This window comes from Bactrocera latifrons, unplaced genomic scaffold, assembly GCF_001853355.1.
Source record: "Bactrocera latifrons isolate USDA-ARS-PBARC rearing strain unplaced genomic scaffold, ASM185335v1 scaffold_48, whole genome shotgun sequence".
Lineage (NCBI taxonomy): Eukaryota > Metazoa > Arthropoda > Insecta > Diptera > Tephritidae > Bactrocera > Bactrocera latifrons.
In genome coordinates this window covers 114,991-141,717 of record NW_017537134.1, presented here as the reverse complement: position 1 = coordinate 141,717, position 26,727 = coordinate 114,991, and the positions used below count along the sequence as shown (strand labels likewise).

At 38.6% G+C, this 26,727-nt stretch overlaps 3 protein-coding genes across 7 annotated transcripts in view; 2 read left to right on the top strand and 1 right to left on the bottom strand.

The window, feature by feature from the left end:
• Window positions 1–17,514, top strand: part of LOC108973469 (putative epidermal cell surface receptor) — a 45,698-nt gene extending 28,184 nt beyond the window's left edge. For 4 of the 5 annotated variants that reach the window (XM_018940745.1, XM_018940747.1, XM_018940748.1 and 1 more), the window contains exons 3-10: window positions 1–1,856; window positions 10,369–10,600; window positions 11,614–12,249; window positions 12,401–12,661; window positions 13,416–14,555; window positions 15,088–16,113; window positions 16,809–17,039; window positions 17,334–17,514. In XM_018940745.1, coding sequence (XP_018796290.1) covers window positions 1–1,856; window positions 10,369–10,600; window positions 11,614–12,249; window positions 12,401–12,661; window positions 13,416–14,555; window positions 15,088–16,113; window positions 16,809–17,039; window positions 17,334–17,341 — 5,390 coding nt within the window. In that variant the 3' untranslated portion in view covers window positions 17,342–17,514. The remainder of the gene's footprint in view (window positions 1,857–10,368; window positions 10,601–11,613; window positions 12,250–12,400; window positions 12,662–13,415; window positions 14,556–15,087; window positions 16,114–16,808; window positions 17,040–17,333) is intronic. The other variant, XM_018940749.1, reaches the window with a different exon arrangement.
• A 1,744-nt stretch (window positions 17,515–19,258) lies between these two features.
• Window positions 19,259–21,431, bottom strand: LOC108973437 (protein SHQ1 homolog). Its single transcript, XM_018940701.1, has 5 exons — window positions 21,144–21,431; window positions 20,766–21,087; window positions 20,518–20,701; window positions 20,217–20,361; window positions 19,259–20,158 (listed from the first exon to the last, which is right to left on the bottom strand). Exons 1-5 carry the CDS (start codon window positions 21,335–21,337, stop codon window positions 19,474–19,476), a joined length of 1,530 nt encoding a protein of 509 aa, XP_018796246.1. The 5' UTR covers window positions 21,338–21,431; the 3' UTR covers window positions 19,259–19,473.
• Window positions 21,432–23,789: 2,358 nt separating this feature from the next.
• Window positions 23,790–24,873, top strand: LOC108973428 (retinoic acid receptor RXR-gamma). The gene is made up of 3 exons (XM_018940687.1): window positions 23,790–24,147; window positions 24,283–24,570; window positions 24,662–24,873. Exons 1-3 carry the CDS (start codon window positions 23,790–23,792, stop codon window positions 24,871–24,873), a joined length of 858 nt encoding a protein of 285 aa, XP_018796232.1.
• The last annotated feature ends 1,854 nt before the right edge of the window (window positions 24,874–26,727 follow it).

Genomic DNA, 26,727 nt, shown 5'->3' with positions numbered 1-26,727 from the left:
ATTCTGCCGCCAATTCCACAGCAGCTTCTTCAACAGAGGTACCGATTTCTGCAGCAGAGACCACAATATCGGCGCAACATGACGATGCTGCTGCACCGAGCACGGCAACGACTAACAACAGTGCGCCTGCGCCACCATCCGGCTTACCGGTGACCACAATAGAACCTATCGCCACTACTGAGCCAACGACCACACCCACTTACGAATATAGCAGCGAGCGACAGGCAAAGGAGCATAAAGAACATGATGGCGCCATTAATGCTCATCAAACTGTTACCACAACAACGACTAGCGCAACGCCCGAACTGAATGAAGCAATCGTAGTACCACATGTATTGGCCGAGCATGCGCATCAGATTATCGAAGAGGAGAAGGTTGAGCACAATCACAATCACACACACTTGACCAAATATGAAGCGGAGCATATACAACACATACACGGACATCATGGACACGAACACGCGCACGAACACGAACACGAGCACGAACACGCACATGATCACGAGCACGTACATAGCGAAGATGACGATCACACACATCATGATGAACCAGCGACACATGATCACATCGCTGAAGAGCACTCGACGGAGCATGTGATCTCCTCAACTGCGAATGACATTTTTGCCGAAAACAAAGAACCCAGTCAACCGTTAGACATTCAGCCTGTTGGCGGTGTCACGAGTGAAGATAATGAGCATGACGCACACAACGAAGAGAAGATAGTGCACACGCCCGCTGAAGTCTTGATCAATCAAATATCACATGAATTCGAAGAGGACAAGAACCTGAATAACTTTCGCCATCCGGCAACTCTGATCACTGCCAGCAATAGCGATGAATCGATGATGGCCGCCATGATGGCTGCAGCAATGCAGAAAGAAAACGAAAGTGATAGCACAGCTGTAGGTGCTGCGGGCCACGCAGCCGAAGCACAAAACGAAGACGATCCATATCACGAGCATATACTCGCCGAGCAACACGATCGCTTGGCGGAGCAGGAAGATTTTAAACTAATTGCCGAAGACATAAGCAGCTCCACAGAAGCGGCCACCGAGACGACAACCAAATCAACTGGAGAGGATGTTGCGAAAACGATCAGCACCGAAGAGAGCAAAACGATTGTTGTACCGGCAATGGCTGAGTCGAACTCTACAAATGAGGAACGTGGACGCGCAATGAATATTGTGCATGAAAATGTTAGAGAAGAAGTGCCGGCAACAACAATAAAATCTAATACCATTGAAGAACCAGTTGTGGTGCCGATGATTGAAGGACAGTCTCACGATCATATTCATACGCACGATCATATGGACGCACAAACAACGCCAACAATAATAACAAGCGACAACGTGGAACACAATAACAATAGCGCAGAGACGCATAACAGCCATAACGAATCACCATCAACACCATTCCCACAACATTTCTTCTATCATGGCGAGGGTCGCTCTGTGGGCGATAGCATTTCGGCGGAGAACGACGATGTGCCATTGAACTATCATTACCACAACTTTGTGACCACAGAACGCGACAACAACAACAATAATAAAAGTGTGGCGCATAAGAGTGGTGCCTTAGTTGACTTGAGTGATATCAACATGGACGATGACGATCAAATGGATATGACGCACAACGCCTACGAACAACAACAACAACTGCAGCAACAACAATATGAACAAAATCAGCACTTGGCAAACAGCCGAAACAATCATAGCGCCATTGACAAGCTGCAACAGCAGCAACAACAAGAGCATGAACATGAACATCAGTTGAAGATCACCGAGGTTACATCACCGGTGGTGGGCGCGGTCGCCATGCATCAAGACTGCACCGGCAGCGATGACAGAATGTACAAGGTAAGTCATGCATGAGTGTATGTGTATGTGTACCTTCAAACTTTGTGGTGAAAACAAGGTGTCTGCAACAACAACCACAAACGCTGTCTTCTTAAATTAGAGGCGTAAGAATAACGAAATTTTAATTACATGAACACACACATTTCTACCAATCTACATACATATAAATCTATTTAGATAACGTGTGAGGAATGCTTGATGTTATGTTTTATTTATTTCAAGTGGGTATTACTCCATCGTCCACAAATTATGTAATACTTATTTTTTTTTTTTAGTTTCTTATCTTCCATGTTTATTCGGTAGTTTTTACTCTTCCGCCGTTTTACGTTTGGTCCCATTACTAATCAATGCGCGTTCGAACGCACCAATCGTTAAAAAAAAATAGTGTTTTACTTTAAGCAAAAAAAAGCTGAAATAAACTGCTTGTCGTATCGCAATCTGCTCACGATTTCGAAAACCAGATTTCTGTGGCGCTTCATTAACAAGATTTTTCACTTTCTTCTCGCGTAGCAGAAAACGAAAACACACTAAACACATACACAAGTGTTCAGGTTTATTTGGTTTATTTTGACGATATTCTCTTTTTGTTGTAATTTATGCACTTTTATTGCATAACATATTTTATTCGGCGAACTGACGAAAATTGCTGAAGGTTTTGTTAGCGATCCGAGTTGTTTTAAAGTTTAAATTGTTGACTGCCATTTTGTTAAGGTGCTCTCCTTAAAATGCTTGTAACAGTGAGTAAAAATGTAACTCATTTAACCGTTCACCCCTATCCCTATGTAGTTTATATATTAATCTTTTAAGGACTTCAAATCACAGACATAAGCCATTTCAGCACAATCAGTTTGATATGAAGTTATTGGCACGATTATATTGTCAAACCTTTTTTTTCATATTATTGCGATATAAGATTTAATAGAAAGCTTCAAGAAGTTTTTGACAACCTTGACGATAACCCAGGTAATTATTCGCTATTAAAAGATAGCTCTTCTGTCACACAACCTGACATCATAACACTACCGCTAAGACAACATTTCTTTACGTTCAATCCAATATTAAAATCTGTTAGAAAAATCAAGTCAATTTGCACGCGCTTGCAATATATCTTATCTGGTATATCCACCTTTACCTCAGTACAATCCAATCGCAAAACCTACATGTATGCGCCCTTTGAGTTGATGAATCTGTTGCCGAAGCTATAAAGCTATTGATGGGTGAGGTTTTGGGTTTGAGGTTTATTAGACATTATTAACTACAAGAATGATTTATTTTAAGACAAGATCATGGACTATATGACCGCTAAAAAATGGATGAACAGTGAGAAATGTTCAGGAAATATATCCGAGACTATATTTGATATAATTAAGATTTAATTTTATGAGTCAAACCAGCAAACATTCCATATAAGACACATAATCAATAATTAAATGATCGAAGACAACGTCCGAGATTGGAGAAATAATCATTCATACAGGGTTTTTCCAGAAAGTAATTGGACTCATTTTCATCCGCCGCGACCGTACTTTGGAGCGTGCGCGCACCGACTGGATTCAGTAGAGGTTCTTAGCTAACGAAAAAATAAATGGTTCATAATTTGCGATGGAGCACTTGAACATGCGCAAGGTGTGCGCGAAGATGGTACCAAAAGTGCTCACTGACGACTAGAAATTGCGGCGAGTGGAAGTGTGCCAAGAAAATTTCAACATGTATGAAAGTAACCCCCATTTTTTAATAACGTAATCACAGGTAACGATTCATGGATCCTTGAGTATGACCCCGAGACAAATGATGAAAACAGCGTGCATCTCGGCTCTCAAGGCTATTCCGGAGAAAGCCTTCCGTGATGCTTTCAATGCTTGGAAATCGTGCTGAAGCGCAGCATCAACGCAGAAGCAATAGGCTGCTTCTTTGAAAGTTTTTAAAGAAATTTAACGATTGGTTCAATAAATTTTTTTTTAATTGACTCAGTCTTATTGTTTTCTGGACAAACCCTGCTTTACAGCTTTACTCAAATTAAGTTACAGGGCAAGTATCGCTGTGAACTTCTGCGAGTATTTATCGAATTTTTTACCTTCTGTAAACAATGAAAGTTTCAAAGGATTAAAGAGATCGTCTTAAAGCACTTTGTCAATGTATGATGGTTTACTTTTGATTTAGAGAATTGGTAACAAGTAAAAAAATAATGAATACGTTTGATATTGTCGAGAAATCTCTCAGGTCGATATATGAGTTTTTAGAGGAAGGAGAACCTTTTATGTATCACTTTCATTTAAGATTTTGTAGGATATGCTGAAGATAGTATGAAAAGAGAAATTGAAATATTTTGAGATCGAAAATTCGTCTGATTTACATAAACACAATATACAAAAGCTGTATAGTTATATGAGGAACACCATATTGTCAAATTCGTTAAATTTACACAGAGTAAGCTTTCAGAAGAAAATTCAAGAGCTTCGGTACCTTGGACATATCGTCGAATGGAAGTAGTCTCTCTAGTTCTGAAAGTTTATCAAGAGGTAACAGTTGGTGTTAAGGGGGAAAAGAGATACTCGTATCTCCTCGCAGTAACTCGTCAAAAATAACTAAAATTTTAATATATATAATACTTAATACAATCAGTAAAATTTTCGTTATTAAATTATGAAATTTCATATTAAGAAAGTGCGTCCGCTGATACATTATACGATACACATATTAAATTCGCGTTTCTGCAACCGAAATTTCGATATCCACTTAAGGTGACGCCAAGCATTCATACTTCTCGTCAAATGTTTAATTATATTATTTACAATGGTCTTATAGTTTACAGTAATCGAGCTGCCAACAAATGGTACGAAGCGCCACTCGCGCCCAACGCAACCGACAGACCAGTACCGGCAACAATACAAATGCACTTGCAACCATAAGTGTGAATGTGTGTACACATTCGTAAACATTAAAGTGTGTGTGTGTGTGTTGCCGGCCGGTACTCATTAAAGCGTTGCATAGCTGTCGGTCCGTCGTCAACACGAGTTTTTACCTGCACAGTCTGCTTGCCGTAAGCGCTTACGAACATACAAGCAAACATATGAGCTCATATTGCAGTTACGTGTGCACTTATGTATATATGAGCGTGCGTTTGTGTGTGTGTACATACATACTTTTCGCTTGGCTATCTGTCTTTTGACTTGTGGGTTTTATTTTGCACTTTCATTGATGCCTTTACGTATACTTCGGCTCCGTTGGCTGTGTTGGCTCTGTTGGCTCAGCTAATGAAAACGAAAAACGAGAAAACGCAATTTAAAAATCGAATTTTACTTTCACTTTTCAAAATGGTCTGCAAATATTTTCATTTATTGTCGTATTGTTTACCCGCTTAAACGGCAGTGAAGCATTCATTCGCCTCGTGACGCATTTCGTGTCAATAGCTGCGCTGCTGGACATGCACATGCCACAATGCGCTCGCCGACCACCGCGTTCCGCCTGCCACGCGAGCGCCGCTACAGTTGCCGCATGCGCGTCTGCGCTTAGCAGGTGCTTTTGTGTATTTGTTGTTATTATAGTCGTTGTTGTTGGCTGGTCTTGGCTGGTCTTGGTGGCAACGCAATGCGAAATAACTTTGCATAGTCAAGTGGTTGGTTAAATGACTGGCAATAGGCGTGGCATTGCGAAAGTGTTGACCTTAAATGGCTAATTTTCTCTGTAAAGCCTTACTTACTTTTATGGTTTGCATCTTTTCGACCTTTGGCATGCTTTATTGCCATAATTGTGTGTGCTAGCAGAGGGTACTTCCTAAAAAATTATTAATATCATTAATCAATTGAAATTTATTAAATGTTTTAATCAAAAAGTAACTCTTCCATAGGAACTTTCCACAGGAAAATATATTACAAGTGCTAGCAAAGACTTACTTCCGATAAAGGAGGTCTTGAATAATAAGTATTTAGTTATTGTTGTTGTAGTGAGACATACTTAAGTATACAAAATCGTATTATCAACAACTGAATGTACGGCAGTTAATACCGTAGGCATCTCATAGAGCCGCATACCACCATAAGTCCATTTCACAGCAGTGTTTGTTGCTTTTTAAATGCCTTATAACGGAGATTCACCTTTTTTAGATCCATATCGGTACACATTTGATACCAAAGAACTCAGTGGAATTTAAACGGGGCACTTGAAGGCGGGTACTGTCTCATTAACCCGAAAGGAGTTGGCTATCATTTTCTGAAATTCCTATGATATGATCTAACTACATCGACTGTCATAGAGCTCATTGAGATCATTCGAGGAATAAACAGTTCCATTTGACCACCTAATAGCTTGAATTTGGCAAGAAACTACCAACACATCCACAGCATTCTCTGGATTTCATCGCGTGCTACTTATTTTTGTTTCCGGACTTAAGAAAGTTACTTGAAAAGTTTATCAGCACCACCGAGGCTCCCTTTGCAGACCTCCATAAAGCACATTCTTCACACGGGTGTGAAATAGCCGAGTAAATTATCGGAAAAAAAGACAATGAATGAAAAATAATTGTATGTAAACGTGGGTAGATAATTCATATGGAACAAATATTTTAAGAAATATTTGCAATTCCGATACCTGTGTACTAGTTCCAATTTTTATCTTACCCAAGTATTAACTGAATACTATTTATATGCATCATTAAAGTGGATTTGCTTCCGGTACTAAAAATTTTATTTTCCAAATTACTCTATAAATACATTAACACCTTTCTAGTGACTTCGCTAAGCTCATCTAGCAATTTGCTTCCCGATGACGGCCTGATGCCGGCAGTTGTAACCAAATTACGGAAATCAAAATCAAATACACATTTGTTGGTATGTAAATATGTTTACTTGAATCTTGCATGAGGTCTGTAAATAGGTAAATTTGCCAGGTAAATAGGCGAAGACAAGTTTTCTCTCCGGCAAATGCGGAATCGCTCGCCGCCAGACAACCTTCCGAAAAATGCAAAGAAAGTCGTTTGGAAAATCAAATCCACAAAAATTTCCGCTTGCATGGCAATTGGTTGAGCAACTTTCAAGCGAAATGTAGGTGCTGCACATTGACACCAAAGTTCCAGTTTGCATTTGGCAAATTATGGAAATACATTTTGCAAAAAAAAATGTAAATAAAAAGCAAAATCTATAACTTTGGGCATATGTGTGTAAAAAGTGAATTTTTTTAAAGCAAAAATGCAGCTACTTGCATTCAGCGAAGTGAAAACCCAACAAAACAAATGGCAAACCAGCAATTAAAAATATATGCAAACCGAAATGCATTGCAAAAAGGCACGGCTTGGTTTTATTTCATTTATTGTGTTTTATTTTGAATTTTTGCGTTTCTTTTTTTTATTTGGTGTTGTGTTTTTTTTTGTTTTTTGTGTGCTTTTGCCGCAGTGTTAGTGTAAAAGTCCGTTGAAAACTGCGCACAGGCACCCTAATATGGTGGCGAGTGGAAAAGTCAACCAGCCACAAGCAAACCTGCACAAGCACACATACTTATGTATGCATATTTACCTCGGCAATCAACAGCTGCTGCAGTCACTAAGGCGGCAATGACGGCGGCTCTACGTGCAGCTGAAAAATGTTTGCGCGCCTTGCCATTATCTATATATCTGGTTGTTGCTCCACTTTTCAACCAAATAAGCAAATAAAAAAATAAATAAAATACAAGTTGTAAGTCTCAAGAATTTGTAAACAATTTCAAAGTTAACATTTAGCCCACCAGCGGCGTTTCTTCCCCCTTTAAGTTGACTTTAAGCTAAGTATCTGCTGATTATAAGTTTTTGTCGAGTATTCTTTTTCGCAACATTGATGGTCTTGCATTCTTTGGGTTTTTATTTAATCGTATACTTGGTTTTCGTTTTAAGGGTCTAAGCCAGTTAAGCGCTGGCTCATCCTACCCAAAAGCAGGCCTCACTCGAGAGATTAATCCAATCTTTAAATGGCTTTACTTGTACAAGCGTTTAGTCTGACAATATAGGTAGATAAATAAGTTATTAAACTTCCTGTTCAGCATCACAATTTCACTGTAATAAAGGCTGGAATATTAGTCATCGTCTTGGAAACCATTTTTAATGTAAACTAAATATTTTCCAATCAAGGAGAGCTGGAGGTATTTTAAATTTATATGAACAGTCGCTTCAGTTTTGCCATATAAGAGATGTTTATTGTAGTTTTATTTATGTAGAACATTATTAGATTAGATTTTCCTAATTTTTTTGTGTTTTCTTGGCGCATGATGAATCCATAATCAATGGTAAATAGTCTGAGTTTAAATCAACACTTCTAGATTGCAATAAAGTTACTGCTGCAAAGAAAGAGTATATTATATTGCACATACACTTTAAAAAACATTTATTTGAAAACTAAATTTTTCTCTTGACAATTTAATGATTATCAAACAAAATACTGAGCAAACCAAACAAAAGACTTAAACACGAAACTTGTTGCATATAACAATTAAAATATGTCCCGGTACTCAGGCGAGTCCAATTCACGAGAAACCTTTTAAAGTATTTCCTTATTAGCCAGCCACAAACAAAGTGAGTAATATGACAAAAACAATGTTATTTTCAACTGCTTTTCAATTGCGTTCATAATTAATTGATTGCCGTGTATAAGAATGACTATTGACGTAGAGTTGTTGAGTCAACCCACATAACGGCTCAAAGCGCCTGCAATGCCTATACATATATATATATATATATATACTAAAGCGTTGTGTAAGTAAGTGGTTATTCTATTGTTGCTGAGTTATTAATACATGTGTACAGTGTTACCTGGATAATTGAATGCGGAAAAAAAAAATATAAACGAATGATAATTGATCGGATATGCGTTTAAATACAAAGAATAATGTTCGGAAGGTGCATTAGGGAAATAATGCGTGATATTACATAAGAGTAATAAAAAAATAAATTCTTGTTTTGAATGCAACTGTATGATCTATCCGTTATTTACAACATCTTTTTCACTTTGTGAGTTTTAATTTATTTTATTTTTTTTATTATTAATAATATATAACAATAATTGGAAGCATATTGGAAGTTTTGAACAATAATAATTTTTTGCTAAGCAAATGCTTTGGATCCTGCATTCCAAAGGACTTTTTGAATCTAGCGACCCCTGGTGGCGCCATCTATATGCCGACTGGTGTGTTAGAATCTGCTATCTTTATCGATAGTGAGAATTTCATGACATTTCATTGATTGGAAGTGAAGTTATTGCGTTTGAAGTCTCAGTATGTTTGTGTTATCGGTGCGAAAGTGAGCTTCGAACAAAGAGACAAAAATTAAATTTTGTTTTAAAATTGGTAAAACTTTTACCGAAACGTTTCAATTGATGAAACAATTGTCTATCTCGTAGCCGATTGCGCGAGTGGTTTCAGCGTTTTCAAAGTGGTCGTGATGAGATACATGATGATCAACATGTGGGCCATTCTAAATCCGTGATCTCCGGAAATTCCATCAAAACTGTGCATGATTTCATCAAAAATCAGCCAAAGTTATCATTGGGAATCATCAGTTTATGTAAATGGAATTGAACATCTCAAACGCATCGATTTATCGCATTTTGACCGAACATTTGGGCTTGCGAAAGGCGTGTGCACGGTTTGTTCCGCACAAATTAACAGACGAACAAAAATTACTCTCATCGATCGACGATTGTGACCGATTATTTGACCAAAAATCACGTTTTAACCATTAACCACTCCCCGTATTCACCTGATATGGCGCCGTGCGATTTCTTCCTTTTCGGAAAAATGCAATTGCCAATTAAAGGAAAGCGTTATGCAGACGTAGAGGCCATTCAAAAGGCTTGCTCCGGCATGCTGGCGGCCAACGGGCTAAAACACTCGTTCGACATACTTTTGGAATGTGCAAAAGCCTATATTGAAGCAGAAGGAGAAAATAAAAAATATATACTGAAATCCTTAAAATATCCTTTTAATCTTTATGCAAATAATGAGAACTGCTTCTGATGTAGCAATTAGCAAAACCACAATAAAATTTCTGAAAACTGCTGCAAAAATTAATTCATGCATAAGCGTGTGTCTCGTTTATTGGAAATACAGAGTTTAATCGCTCGAAAGTCATTAACTATTAAACGAGAAAAATTTAGCTGTTCTTTTGCTCACATGTGAAAGCAATAAGCCTTGTTTCTTCTACCACAAAGGATTATACGAAATTTTATAAATATAGAAATGATTCATTATAGAATTATTTAAGAGAACATGCCTTAAGAAACCTCAGATTGTGTGATGAGATTAATATTGACGGTCGTTTAAAAATCAGCTTCGCTTGAAAGCGAAAATCGTGTTTGTCACTAACAAAAAATTATTAATAACAAGCACCCGCCTCAACACCATAAGGCAGCAGATGCACTAAATGAAAGAAATGAAAAATATATACATATAATAGTAATATATGATTCTAAGCGGTTTCAATTGTTTAAATTTCTTACCATACACATACATATAAACCACATCTCTTAAGCTCTTTCTTCAACTTATTTTGCAGAATGGCGAAACAATGAATCGGGGCTGTGATGAGCGTTGCACATGCAATCGCGGCGAATGGATTTGTGAACCCCGTTGCATGGGCAACACATTCAAACTGGTTGGCGGTGCGCCACATATTGATGTGACTCACTGCCAGCAGGTGGCTGTAGATGAATGCTGTGCGACCATAGAATGCGGTCTCTTGCCCATAATGGGTGCACCAGAATTGAATGCTGAAGATGGACTGAATGGTGAGTGTGGCGAAGAACTGCTATATTCAACTAGTGAGGAGAAGGAGTTTTTTATTATTCAGTTTTTTTTTTTTTTTTTTTTCTTGTTTTGAGTAAAAAACTTATATTAGGCGTGGCTGTCTTAGCAGTTTCGCTTTCATATCACTTTCATATCACAAAGGCAATCTAGTGAAATTTACACTTCCGAAAAGTTAAGGAATTTTTTCTTTGTGAAACGTTACAAAGCCTTTTGTAACCAAAATTACAGAGATTGAATCACCACCAGATAAAAAAAATTTACGTTTTCTTTAAAAAACAAAACGGTTAATTAGTTGTTAGAAGAAATCACTAATCGAAAAGAGGGAGTGAAAATTCAAATTTCATTTGTCTCAAAAGCGGGCTTGTGCGCAAAATTATATAAAGTGAAGACAAAAAATAAATAAATTTTATGTCAATTCAGAGATTTTCTTTAACCAGTTCATCCATTCATTGAAACAGTTGAGTTAATGTCGCTCTAAGCACCTACTTCCGATCTCAAAGTGATTCTTTGCATCTGCTTTTTATAAGAACAATTAATTTTAACCGCAATTCACCTGCTTTAGCGACATAACAATTTTGGGAAAACTAACAAGGGGAGAAATACAAAAACAAAAGCTCGCACTCCAAGACCAACAACAAAAAAGCATTGTTACCACAGCTTGGGAAGGCCATGCAATAGGAAACACCCAAGCCATAAGCTCGAAAAAACTTGAATATCAAACAAATGCCATTATCTCATATGATTTATTTGCCACATTTTGCTTATTCAAGCTTTGTTTGTTCTTCTCATTTCATTTGCTATAAAACAAAACCAAAAACACATGTGAAACCACAAAAATGCGCAAAATTCATCAACAAAAAAACAAAAAAAAAAATACAACAACCAAACCCAAATGAAATGCAACGCATAACACGCCACCTACGGCTGACAAATGCAACAAAAACAAAAAAAAAATACTATATATTTGCACACGTCCTCAATTCGCGACACGCAGCCTCCGCACAAGCGCCGCGACCCGATTGCCACTACAAAGGCAACGTGTACAAATTCCGTGAGCGTCTCGAAATCGGCTGCGAACAGATCTGCCATTGCGACGAGGACGGCGTAATGAATTGCAAATCGCGCTGTCCGGAACGCAATCACACGCGACTCGACAAGTGCGTGTACGTGAAGGATCCAAAGGACATTTGCTGTCAATTGGAGCTGTGCGATGTCACGCTGGACGATCACGAGCAGACGGCTTCACCGCCGACGGCGCAAAACTCGATTGGCGACGAGCAATATGGTTCCGAGGAGGCGCGTGACCTGTCCGGTGCCGGTGGCGAAGAGGCGCCCGATTGCGAATATAAGGGACAACACTATCATGACGGTCAACAGTTCCATGACGGCTGCGAACAGTTGTGTATTTGCACGCAAGAAGGTGTACATTGCGCTAAGCTGCAGTGTCCATCCACATTCGGTTTGGATCTAATGAACCCTCATTGTTTGCGTTGGGAACCGGAACCGGCGAACTTTGAGGCGAAAGCGCCCAACTGCTGCCCGGAGAAGATGCGCTGCGTGGATAATGGCACGTGTAACTACTTAGGTCACACCTTCGACAATTGGTCGCCCATACCAACTAATCTTACTGGTGAGTAGCATAACACAAATGCGCACACAAACACATATATTAATATTAGAATTATGCCAGCAAGCAATTAACACTAACTGCATATTTTTATTTTTTCTTTCATTTCACATTCATGCCACGCTCTGCTCATTGCGCTGCTTTCGTGTGACAGGCTGTGAGCAGCACTGCTATTGTGAGAACAGTAAGGTGGAGTGCCGTCCGGCCTGTCCGCCAGTGCTCGCACGGCCGCCACCAGATTTGCCTTGCCATCTGGCGCAGGCGCGCATTTTACCCATACCCGACGACGAATGCTGCAAGCACTGGGCCTGCGCGCCACTGACGCCCAAACTGAGCGGCGGTAGTGCTGGTGGCGATGAAGCCTTGTCCACCCTGGCGCCGCCCATGCATGCCTTCAATACTGATGGAATTCACGGTAAATATGAAATATTCGTACAAGTTTGCTTAGGAAGGAGACACTCTTAGAGCAAAGCTCATAAAACATGTGTAATGAAAGCGATCGCTAAAAATTAATTTCGCCAAAGTATATGCATTTAAGACGCATTGATTGCATGAGAATTGAGGTTACCTAACACTTTACTAATTAAGTGGCGGGTTTTTGTTCTTAACTGACGGTTAAGGAGTCGCAAGTGCCTTGAGAAGCTGTTGGGCGGTTATTTGAAACTCTCTTGCTTAGAATGAAATATTAAATTTTGAAAAATATTATCGGGAAATTTGAGTCACTTAAAATTCAAAGCAAGCGATAATTAAACATAGTTATGAAAGCTTGAAACCTTCTACAGAATCCATGAAAGGACTTGCCAATCTCAATTCTACGAACAAAAGAAACCGCGATCGTTTTAGTTTATAAATTTATGCTTTGCATTGGTTGTTGTTGTGGCCTTTACGTCGTTCAGTATGACTTTTTTTTTAATTCTAATATCTTTTATTTTTATTTTTCTTTTATTTGTAACTTCTAATGCGCTTCATAATGGCATGTGCACTTACATATCACGTATCTAAACGCAATCTCTAAATCTTAAAACCAAAAATCAATAACATCATGTGAAAATCTATTGCATAATATCAAATCGTTCTTTTGTAAATAAACAATATGCCAATGTCATATCATACTCGTCTAACGTCATAAAAACCACTGTCTCTCTGTCGCATTTCATCATCCCGAACAGCAACATCCACCGAAGAACCAGACAGCACCGGCGGCATAACGGCACACGTCTCCAGCGATAAAAACGATATATATCCGAGTAAAGCACATGAGAAACCCTCGGGTCGACCCGGTGACGCATTCTATCCCACCCTCGATGGTAAACCGCCGAAGAGCGCTTCGCCTTATGGTGATACACGTCCCGAAAAACACGATAAGCACGAGAAGTTTGTCAAGAAACCGGTTATTGTGAAACCGCAGCAGAATGAGGTTAAATACGATGTACATGAGCCGCAAGATGAACACGACACCGTGCCACCCGGTTTCATACCCATACATTTGGGCCGTCCCGGCGGTATTGGCAACATTGTAAACTATAATCCGCATGCACCAACAGCCAGTCAAAATGGTCCCTATGGTTTCTACAATCCAGCACAACCACCGAAGGACCGCTTTGATCCATATAATTCCTACGAACCGTACGATATCAGCCCCAATGGCATCGCACAGGGCAAACCACCCGCACCAACTAGTCAATCGGATTTGTTTAATATCTTGGGTGCCGGACCACCAGCCCCACATCCATCAGGCATTGTGCCTGCTGGAGGACCGCCTGGTCCACCACCCGGTTTCAAAGCTGCGCCAGCCAATTTATCGCCGCACGTGCGTATCGAGCACATTTTGCAGCACTTGCAGCATACGCCCGTACAGGGTGCCTACATCGCGGGCTATGGACATGGCAATGAGAGTGGTGCCAATAGTGGATTGCCACAGCAGCAACTAATACACCACCCACAACCGGGTCCACCACAGTTGCATCCACAATATGTACCCATCGTGCATAGTGGCTTGCCACCGCCACCACCACCACATGGCATTGCAATTGTCGATGGCCAACCTGTGGCTTATGGCGGTTTTCCCGTGGTCCCTGGCCTGGGACAGCCACCACATAACCCCCATGCTCATCCACCAAGTGTACCTGGCAGCAGCAATACTAATAACAATAGCATTTTGCTGCAACATCAACATACGCAGGAACAAACGGCGAGTGGTTCCACCACTTTTGCGGCGACAACCAGCGCTGTGGGCTTAACCGCGCAGTCCACCAAACACGGCGTGCTACCGGCCATTGCAGCCACCGCAGTACATCCCAGTCAAAAAGGTTGATTCATAGCCTAGCCTTAGCCATAGTTCACACACATACACGCACAATTCCATTAACATTAAATATGAGAATCTAGCACATTTAGAGCTCACCTTAACTCACCGTGGTATTTGGTTTCAAAACCTTTCGTAGTGACCACTGCGCTCTACATAACACGACATAACACGGTTCACTTAATCATTATACAATCCTTGTAATATTTTAATTAACGTTTTCTTTACTCAACATTTTAATCTATCTTTTATTTTCACAAAACTAAACTTTTTACTAAACCAACTAATAACATTTACTAAAACCGGGTCGGTAGTGACTTGTTAACATAATAAACAGAAACAATTTTGGTATAAATACATCCAGGAGTAACTCTTACCCAGTAAAACGACATATTCTATTTATCTAAGTTTTGAGTTGTGCCCTCTTAAGCATGAAAAGTAGCAAACACTAATTACATTACATTGAGAATTGCAAAATTTAATTACTTTTTAACTCTCTCTCTCTCTCTCTCTCTCGCATGTTTACGCTACGCTAGGCTTCAACAATCTGCAAAGCGGCATTGAAGTTCTTAATCTGGAAGCCATTGATCCACGCACCATACGCATAATCTTCACCGTACCGCCGACTTATGTTAATCTGCACGGTCGCGTCGAACTGCGTTACACAAATGGTCCCGGCAACGATACCACTACTTGGGAACAACAAATCTTTGCGCCACCCGAAGATCTGATTGCCACTTCACAGATGGAATTTGATCTGCCCGGCTTGGAACCGAATTCGTTGTACAAGATTAAGATTACACTTATTTTACGCGATCTGAACTCACAACCGACAAGTCCGATCTTGACAGTTACCACACCTGCCGATCGCACGATTACACCGCCACCACAAATCTCAGATTATCGTCCCGATTTCAAGGATGTCTTCAAGAATATTGAAGATCCAGAGTTAAATGTTAGCGAGACAAACTCTACATGGTTGCAATTAACATGGAAGAAGATCGCCGATGAACAACTGGAGTATGTTGATGGTATACAGTTGCGTTACAAAGAGCTCACCGGTCAGATTTATTCATCCACACCGCTGGTGCATCGCACACTCACCAGCTATACAATTGAGAATTTGCAACCGGACACTGGTTACGAAATCGGTCTATTCTATATACCTTTGGCGGGGCATGGTGGTGAGCTCTTGGCTGGTCATATGATTAAAGTGCGTACCGCGCCCAAGGTTGATGTCTACAACTTTGATGTTATGGTTAATGTGACCAAGGTGAAGTCGCAGAGTGTAGAGGTCTCTTGGAACGGTGTGCCATATCCGGAAGATAAATATGTAAATATTTATCGTGCTATCTACCAGAGTGATGCTGGCAAAGAGGATTCAAGCGTTTTCAAGGTGGCGAAACGTGATAGTACCACAGGTACACTGATTATGGACTTGAAACCTGGCACTAAATATCATCTCTGGCTAGAGATGTATCTAACAAATGGCAATATCAAAAAGAGTAATGTAGTAAACTTTATGACGAAGCCAAGTGGACCTGCGACGCCGGGAAAAACTGGTAAGTGTTGGTTGGCTTGAGAAAAGAGAAAGTACCCAGTAATTTTTATTATATCTTTGGTATTGTAAAGTCTTTAATGCTATCGAAAGGATGCAAGTATTCTTTGCGGATCTGGGTAATTAATATTACTTTTAAGAGTATTTTGAATTTCACCAGTTTTTATTCAACGAAAAAGAGCTCGTTACATGTTCTAGAAAGATTGGCCCTTAAGTTTAGCTGTCACAATAAAAGGTTTTTGTATGAAAACCCGGTTAGCCATTTTAAAAGCCTGCAGAGTGGACGCTCAAAGTCGAGCCGAGCGTAAATGCGCGTGTTGCGTGTAAAATGAGTTCAGCTCGGCTCGGACACTTTAAGATTAAAGTACTGATGAAAAATGATTAAAATATGATTTACTATAAAACTAGTAGTAATTACTTCGTATAGAGAAATATCGGAATGTTTAATGTTACTTTAATCCTCCGAAGGCTCCTTCAAATCAAGTAATTAGTCAAAAGTGTGATCAGTGGATCAAATTTACGAATACGAAACTATACAAGTAGTGGTTTTCTCTTGTAGAATGCATGTAATGATTTTGTAATAATTATTCCTACAATTTTAACCCTCCGACAGTCCTCTCGAATTAACTAAAATTTAAAATTTGTGTTTCATAAATGTGTTTCATAATTTCTTATAATTACTAAAAATTTTTAATTCAGGAAAACTGCTCACAGCCAGTGCCGGCGGTGATCAACCAGCCGGCGATTACTATGGACCGCTGGTAGTCGTCTCAGTGGTTGCTGCCTTAGCAATTATGTCGACAATTGTGCTGTTACTGATTTTAACCAGGAGACGAGTACATCAGACAGCGTCTATAACGCCACCACGAAAGAGTGACGCGGCCTATGATAATCCTTCGTATAAGGTGGAAATACAACAGGAGACAATGAGTGAGTATGAAATGGAACAAAATAAACGAAAGTAAAAAAATTTATGTAAGAGAAGAATTCTATATAATAATTTTAATTTTAACCCGGCGCTGATGACGGCAAAATAATTAAATTAATAATTCCAACGGGTTAATGTATAATTTTTCTTTTTATTTAATAATTTTTCTTGAAATTTTATTTTTCTATTAAAAAAAATATGTTTTGTTTCCGGGTCAGGGGGACTACGCCTCATTTTCAGTGGGTTCATTTGTCATTTTTGCTTTTATTTAATAATTTTCTCTCTTCTTCTTATAGATCTGTAGCATTTCTAAGCTCCACAGCTGTGTGCGAACTTTCTGTCCAAAGGTCAGGCCGCCAAAAAGCTGCGAATCCTAGTTGTATTAGAAATTAGGAATACGTTTTCACATTATTATTTGATACAGTTTCTTTTTTATCATATCTTTATTTTATTCTTTTTTATTTTTGTTTAAGTACTTGCGATACTTTTGTAAATATTTTGTATTCAATACATATTTTTGTTTTTTATGATTGCTATTATTTTTTCTTTTGTCGTCAATTAATATTTTAACTTGTATGTGAAACTTAAGTGTGCGTTCTCTTTGAACTTCGTCTGAAAGCAGTGCCAACAAATAAGCATATTCACGAAAAAATATAAATTCATATTTCGCTTTGGCTTGCAGTTGTCTAATAGTTAGCATTTTATAAGAAACAAAGGTAACAATACTTAAAACTTATAGTATTGTGCAATGCTATAAAAAATAAAATACATATATTCGTTAAAAGCCATGAAAACAAAATTAATATTTTTTCTTTTATAACTTTAGAGTAAGGCTTTTTTTTCCTTTTCTCGTTTTTAATATTTCATAGTTCTTGTGTCAATTTCTGTTTTTTTGTTTGTTTTTTTTTTTTTTGCTTTAATGCAGTGCTTGCTATTATCTCGTAACGTATTTAAGAATATTTTTTGTATGTAAATAGAAAGTAAAATAAAAGAAAACAGCTCAAACGGCAAGCAAAACGTTTCTAATGCAATTTTTGGTAATTATTTATATTTGATTTTTTTCCTAAGTTTGATTACGGTAGTATTTTTGGTCAATTATAAAAGTACTAAATATATAATTTTATAATTTTCAACACTCGACATTTTTTTAAACTCTATTAAAAAAAAATGTCACATTAAAAAAAATAATATGAAATAAAATCTCTTATTGAACCAGCAGCAAATATTTTTTGTCAACAAACTTAATAATATATGTGATCTTTTGTAGTTTAAATATATTAACACTGCCTAAGCACTTAAATATAAAAACAGAGTGTTTACATAAATAACTGCAAACAAAATTTTACAAAAATTTCATTTTACATTACAAACGTTTTGCAACAATCTATTCGTTTCTTGCAAAATAAAAACACATACATATTTATTAAAAATAAAATAATTTACTTTTCCCTTTATTTCTGTTTACTCATGTGAATGTTTTCAAAATGGCTTTAGCTTTACTCATGCATACCTGGTTATTATCGGGAAGTATTTAAGTATAATAATAATACGAAATTACTTATAAAAATAAAATACACATACTATTTTTTGCCCGAAATTGTATGAGCCATCCCAATAATCCAGTTGCAATAGCCAGTGACAACCCCTGAAAAAACATTCAGTAGAGCTAAACAAATTATTAAAAAAGGACATTATCTGCAATAAAAGCAACTTTTAATGAGAGAAAAAACAGCTGAAAGTTTCATAGATTTAAAATGTTAGCATAGAAATACTCATAACTAAATAATTGCTTGTATGTACATACATATATATACAGATGTATGCAAAGAAATGTTAAAATATCTTAAAAACATATGATTTGTAAAAAAAGCTGCTTGTCATGCACAGGAGACCGAAATTTAAAGTATAGATTTAAGTTTATATTGAAAATGTAAAGCCTGTAATAAGCGATATATACTTTATGAAATAAAGTCGATAAAATATATACACATAAATAGTATATGCCATTTTTCTTCCACTAATTATTTGCTAAGAAAGCTTAAAAGTTATATTTTCGTAATAAATGTAGTTTTGTTGATAGATCTGAAATTGAGATTGGAACTGCAGGAAATCTGAAATACTTTTCTAGGCGTCACCTCTTGTCCATCATACGTACATTTCCGTACGCGCCCCATACGCCCTTCAAATCCCATATTACTGATTATAAATCTCGCCTTCAAAGTACTTTTGAAATTCAAGTAAATATTTATTAAAATGCATTATGGAAATGTCAATTGATTTGCAAGCATCACTTATCGGCTACTAAAAACATACATTTAATAAATACTACATTATTTTCATAACCTACACTAACTTCTTGATTTTCACATGTGTATGTAACCCAAAAAAACTAAAAGCACACATACTAGTAGTAAGTAATTAGTGGAGTTGAAAATTCTAAGTTTCTGCCACATTCACAACATCTTTGCACTGTTCGATAACACTATTCTGCTCGGTATCACTACTGGAAGAGGAAGACGCCGTGGTCGATGACGAGTCTGTAGCATCTTCACCACTCTCTGTGCCGCTTTCTTCATTGGTATCGTCAGCGTCTTCATCGTCAATATCTTCATCTGTATCATCGTCGACTTCGTCCTCGCTAGTCGAAGTGTGACCCAAATGCATATCTGTGATCAATTCTTTCAACAACTCAGTCTCGATTTCTCCCAATTCCAAACGTAAATGCTTTTTCGATACATCAAGCAGCACATTTTTCAGATTACGCGCTAGAAGCCGCAAATGTGTAGGACCGCAACGATTACTATCGGCCACATAACGTATATAATCTTCAATGTAGTACTGATTAAAAATCTGTTGGTTACAATCGCTGCTGGCGAATAACGCATGCGTTTGCAACAGCTGTTTCAATACCCAAGCAGGATTTTTCTTCAAGCCATCAATGGCATCTTGCAGACACAAACGCCCCAAGTCGTAGTTGCGATACAGTGGATAAATAAGTGAGCGGCGTAAAAAACTAACAACAACATCTTTAATGTTTTCGAACGGTTCAAAGTAACTAAGCGTGGCGGAGAGAATACTGCGCGTCCAGGCGCTTTCGCACGTCGGCTCATTCGATGTGGTGCTGAAAAGTAATTGTATTGTTATTGTGTGTTGAGCAACTGAAAATCATTCAGTGTTACCGTATATCATAGCAAATTGCCAGCAGTATGCATATCAGACCGCAATCCACATCCGACTGTTCGTAGTCGGCAAACAGCGATGATTCTTGCGACTTGCGTGTCAAATTGTGTAGCAGGCATTCTTCATCGCGTGTTAGCTTAACATCTGGAAAATAGTTGCACATCTTAAAGTAATATATACTTAGCATACAAGATTTACAAAGTACACAATATGCTCCCAGCGAATTCTGCTTAACTTCATTAAATTTTCAACCAAATTAATACGGCTAAGAATTTCCCAACAAGCAATAAATATACACACCTTCATAATTATTGTTGTATTTCATAGGATTTTCATGACCTTCGGGCACTTGTAACTCAACGAAATTCAATTTATACTGATCACGTGAAAAGTTTTTCAGCTCGTCTATTTCACGGTCAATACTACGTTGTAGCGGACTAACTGTACGTGGTTCCGGCATTTGTGCAATAGCAGATCTATCGTCCTGTTGTATACAAAAGAGAGTTCAGTCAAAGACATAAACATTGTCATTCCTTTAATGAACTTACAAATCCGGTAAGATTCCCCTTAAACCTCCCTGCAAAACCATAACCAAAATCTGCTACGAATTTCAACAGTTCACCACTTTTATCCACGCGCAGGAAGCAGTTGTCGGTAATGCGTTTCAGTTTCCACAATTCAATATTTGGTGGCGTTGCGCCATCCGCACACGTTTTCTCAGCATCGCTCTTTTCTGGTGGCGTTTTTTGGTCATCAGTTGTACGCGGCAAGCAGGGTAAATCTAATTCGTAACTATTAGTTTGGGTATTGAAATTGATAACAAAATTTTTCATGTCTTTGGTGTCGAATTGGCGCTCCGGCAAATGGAATCTACAAAAAAGTGTAACTAAGTAGATGCTTTTTTAATATTAATGAAAAGTGTGTACCGGTAGAGTCGTGTATCTGCGAATATGTAGAAATTGTGATCTTCCACAAATATATCACAATTGCGTCGATTTGGCGTGCTAGTTTGTTTGGCGTCACCATCACCGGCTTTGGTGCGCCCATTCTCCACTGGCGCAATCTGTAGTCGACACACATTTCCGTCGATTGTGTGTTGTATTGTTTGTTCAAAAGTCATTGCTATTCGCTAAAGAAAAATACTAAAATTTTAATAATTTTGAAAACTTTTCCGGAAAAAACGAAAAAATGTGTCCAAAGTCTTAAGCACATTGACTTATTTATTGACAGCGGATAAATATTTACGAATGTCAGTGAGAAAAGCAACTACGGTGAAGTAAATGCAATGCCGTGTTGCCAGATTTAATTTATTTGAAGGTATCAAATTTTTAATAAATATTTCAAATTTTGTGAATAAAAATGTACAGTTACATTAATTGATTAATTTCATTGCAGTGGAAATCTTTAAAATCGGTTTGTCAAACTGTTATGGCATAGAAAGTTTAAAAAATGTGAGTGTTTTGTAAAATGTAAAATTCGATCTATTACATTCTGCAACAAATGTAAAACCTTTTACATGACAGCTGGCCGTGGTTTGAAATAACCGTAGGGTTGCCCTTCAAGTAGCAAATCAATACTTGTATATGCATTAATAGGATGGATGAACTTGAATGTTTTATGAACTAAAGCGGTTTTCTGTTTGTATGGCAGCTATATGGTATAGTGATCCGATCATAAATGTTTCTGCGAAAATTCTACCATTGCCTATGGGTTATGAGAAAAAAGTCAGCAAAATTCCAGAGCAATAACTGAAAAACGAAAGGACTAATTCCTTATATGGTATAAGTTTTCATATAATCATCGTAACAAACTGAATATACGCTGTAGAGGTTATACAGGGCGCCCTCAGCTGGCAGCAGCTATTCTTCCCTTATCAACGTCAACTGCATTTGACACAAACGCCCCACTAGCCACACCTTTTCCCTAAATCAGCGATGGCAAAGGTCTAATCAAATCAATTTATTTATTTACAAATTATTAAGGTGGCAAAATGTTAGCGCTTCTTTGATTGCTGTTAACACCCATAACTTACAATGACCCGTCACAATTGACAAATTGTCTAACACTCTCTTACAATAACACATATCTACTCGCTTATGCACGTGTGTTTGTGTGCAGTAAAGCCAAATAATCATCATTCACAACGTTGTTGTTATTGCTTGTAGGCGAGTTTTAAGTGGTATTCTCGGTAGTTGCTGGTTAGGAATCATTGTGTAAATAAACATGGTCAGTCATGCTAAAACATATAGACATGTGTAATTATGTAACTGTCTGTTTGTGTAACGAGTATACATACATACGAAACGTTAAAGACTTGCTTGAAAAATAGTTCATAATACAGTTAGCACTTGACTGATGATACTTAATGGCATCGAAAAAGTAATATCGTTTCAAATACCGAACTACTGGTTCTAGTTATAGAGGAGAGTTAAGAAGGAGCGGCTACTTCAATGCATGTAGTATGACTTTTTGGGTCTCATCTAAAACTTGCAACTCTTGGATTTATCCAGGGCAAGATCGGACCAGAAATTTGATTCGGTACCATAAATTTTCATGGAATCTGAAACTGCAACCATAACTAATTCAATCTGATAATGAGAACACCGTCGTCGCGTAGTACGAAGAGTCCTTTGCTGATATAAAACCAATATCCAAACGTTGGAAGCGTATCTGAACACAGTCTAAGCCAATGGCGGATCACTGCGCCGTACAAGATAGACGTTAGGCCAAAAGACTCGTGACTCCTTTTATTTTTTTATTTTTTTTTTTTTTTTGTTTGACTTTGTTGTCCCGGCCGGGACCACTACACATTTTTTCATACCAATATGCCTCTCATACCTATTCCATAAGCAACCTATCTGATCTTTTCTATTTCGCTCGGATTCTTTCTATTATTTTACTAACACGACTGTCAGCGATTACTTGGCATACTATTTCAGGATTTGAATGTACCGCTTATGACATTACTATCATAATATTTCTTCTATAATTTGCCCTTTCAGCAGGGGATACAAATCTTATCTCTCTATGCTTTAAATAAACTAACTGTTCGTTTCATTTTCTCCAAAACCCTGGGTCTTATATTCAAAAACGCTGTCAGCTACTAGAACTCCATTGTTCACACTAATCGCATTCCACTGTAATCTCCACGAATAGTCGGTACACTTAAGTCCCGATGACGATTTTTCGTAGACTTATTAATGAAAAGTTGAGAACTTTTGCTTTGCCATTGAAGAGCAATATTCATCGACAGGATAACCGCTTATTGACCAATCAACCAAACATATGAACTTATGCAAATATGCCTTATAAGAGGGGACACGCGGCAATGATTGACAAAACTAAAATAGTAGCACGTAAACATATGTCTCTTGACAATAACCAATAACAATGGCTATGTAATTGGAAAGAACGACTCGCTCGCGAAAGACGCATGCAACATGTGTGTAAAAGTGCGGGTGTTGACGAGCTCAACAGAAACTCGAGTAAGAACCTAAAGTGAACGCGACTATAAAAAGGAATTGCAACTCAGCGCAGGATTTTAGTTGAGTTTTAGCGCGCAGCTTTTAAGGATGACGGATCTACGTAGCGTTGATGACACGCTAGAGTCCCCGAGATCAAGAATCTGCCATTTGTACAATGGCATCAACTCAACTCTCGCCCCAGCTAATATAACACACAGTGTTTGCCAAGTATGTGGTGATCAGAGCTCGGGTAAACATTACGGAATACTTTGCTGTGATGGCTGCTCGTGTTTCTTCAAGCGTAGTGTGCGCAAAGGTACTCTGTATACGTGCATCGCCGCAAAAGGCAATTGTATTGTGGATAAGGCACGCCGCAATTGGTGTCCATATTGTCGTTTGCAACGCTGCCTGGCCGTGGGCATGAACGTGGCCGCCGTGCAAGAGGAGCGCGGACCGCGCACCCAAGCAGCTGCGGCCAAACACGGCGCACCAAATTCGAAAAGTTTAACACTGACACGCTGTGCTTATATGCACCATACGTATCGTCCGCATTATGCATCGTTGCAGCAGAAGCCACACGCTGCGGCGCTGACCGCCGGCAATGCGGTGAATTTCCAAATACTTGCACAAATCCTAGTCACTTGTCTGCGTCAGGCTAAATGCAATGAACAATTTCGTACACTAACCCCCACGCAACAGGAGGCTATTTTGAATGTCGTGTGGAATGAATGCTTTGTGTTGCGTGCCTCCCATTGGTCGCTCGACATAACGTCTATGATTGATGCCTGCGGTGATCCGCAATTGCGGCGTGTTATCGCTGAAGCGAAGCAGCTGCGCGCCGATGTGATGGAATTGAATTTTCTTGAAACCTTAATACTTTGCCGGAAAGGTAAGGGGTGGTGATGATGCCAGTGGTGCCGATATTATTGTGTAGGAGTTTATCTTTGGCAGAGATTGCCTACATATTTGTTAAATTGCAGAATTGGCCCTGAGCGCGGAGAATGCAACGCTGCTGGAGAGTCATGCAAATGGCGCTTTGGTTTCGCTGGCCCGATATACCATGCAACAAACGAACTGGCTGCGTTTCGGCACGTTGCTGCTGGGTTTAAGGCAATTGACTCAACGCTGCTACGACAGTCTGCTCTCATCGCTTTTTCGCACAGTTGTCAAAGACATTGTCAAGAACTTGTGAGTTTAAAAATAGTGTGATTCTCATTTTGTTTAAAGAGTTCGGATTTAGTAAAGAGAAAGTTCCTCACTTCGTCATATCAAGACTTTTGATGTAATGTAATGAAGAATTAACGAATTAACGAAAATATAAAGTGTTTGAACTCTTACTGGATTTTTTAACTTAGTACTATAAGCCGCTTCTTACCACAGCACTTACCACTGGGGTCACCTGGTCCTGGGTCACCCAAAGTATTCTCTTGGTTGATTGGAGGCCCCGTGCTGAGGTGCGGGTGAGTTAGATACGTTCCATAAATCTAAGCATGCTCTTTTGATGGATCATCCACCTAATATGAAAGTTAGTGTTACGCCTAAGTGCAGGTAAAGGCTATTTACGAGGAACTATGGCTAAATTGAGCCGATTTTTTTTTAGTAAAGACTGACTCTATGGAGGTTTTAAGTAAGAACTTGTGCGCTGTGAATTCAGTCTTTGTTGTGATATTTACTGCGCTTTCCTATGCTTAAAATTAGTTGCGCGAACTTTAAAGCGACTTTCGAAATGATGTTGGCTTCTTGACGAAATTTGGGAACATTTTAACAAAACTTACATAGCTGTATTATTAAAATAGCACTTATTAACACGAACAGTTCGTGCATAATTGTGGAGAACCTCTGCGAAGGGTTTTGTATTAAATGAGGTTTCCGAGAAGACTTTACTGTGATTTCACCCAGCTAATTTTTCTACAAGAGGGGGCAACTAATTTTCTACAAGAGCGTACAACTGCTGGCGTACGCTGATATCAATGGCAATAACAACCGCTCCGTTAGTTCTCTGCTCTCGCCAAGTTGGAAAAAGAAGTGAAGCAAATGGCTCTGGTAGTGAACGAGGGCAAGACCAAATATAACCTGTCATTAAATAAAGAGTCGGTGAAAAAACAATATCAGCCTCGAAATCCAACGCAGAATAACTCTTATCAAGAGGTGCTACTTCGAACTGAGTAGGCCTCCTTGAGGGAGGGACTTTACCCTCGACGAACAAAAACCGAACTTTAAAAGTCACTTATCATTCACATCCTGCGCATCATTATGGTTCTTTACGCATTGGCAACTGCGAATATCGTAGTCTATGGAACGATGAGTTCACCGAGTTAAGCGACAGCGGCTCCGCTGGAGTTTTCATGTCGCAGAAAAGGGTGAAAACCCTCCAGTTCTGAGAATATTCAAAGCAGTGGAAGCCGGGGGAAGCAGAGGAAGACTTCCATTCCGTTGGAAAGACTAAGGGGAGAAGGGCCTGGCTACACTTGAGATATCCGATTGGCGTCAAACAGCGAGAAGGAAGAATGACTAGCGCGCTATTGAAAACTTATGGAAACTTTCAGTTGTCAGACCTAGAAATCTAAGCTAAAATCTTTCTCGCGTTATTTCTAGACCGACATAAAGTAACTACTTGACCATGTTTCTTATTTTCACCCAAATGAATGATGTAATTTCAGAATGATGACAACACCCGACCAGGGTATCGCATTTATAATGATTCCGCTGGGGCCTTACGGACCTTTCCGTATTGCCAAAAGAACCCAGCTGTATAAACTACAAGTATAAAACGATGGCGGAAAATACGTTGCTTAATAAAAATAATATATAACAAGAAAAAACGTTAACTTCGGCTGCACCGAAGCTAATATACCCTTCACAGGTGCGTTTCTTTTAGTAACTATGTGTTCAGTTTGTATGGAAGCTATACTTTATAGTTATCCGATCTGAAAAACTTTTACGGAGATTATTTTTTTACCTTAAGCAGTAATCCATGTCAAATTTCTTGAAGATACCACGTCAAATGCGAAAGTTTTCCATACAAGCCCTTGATTCCGATCCATCG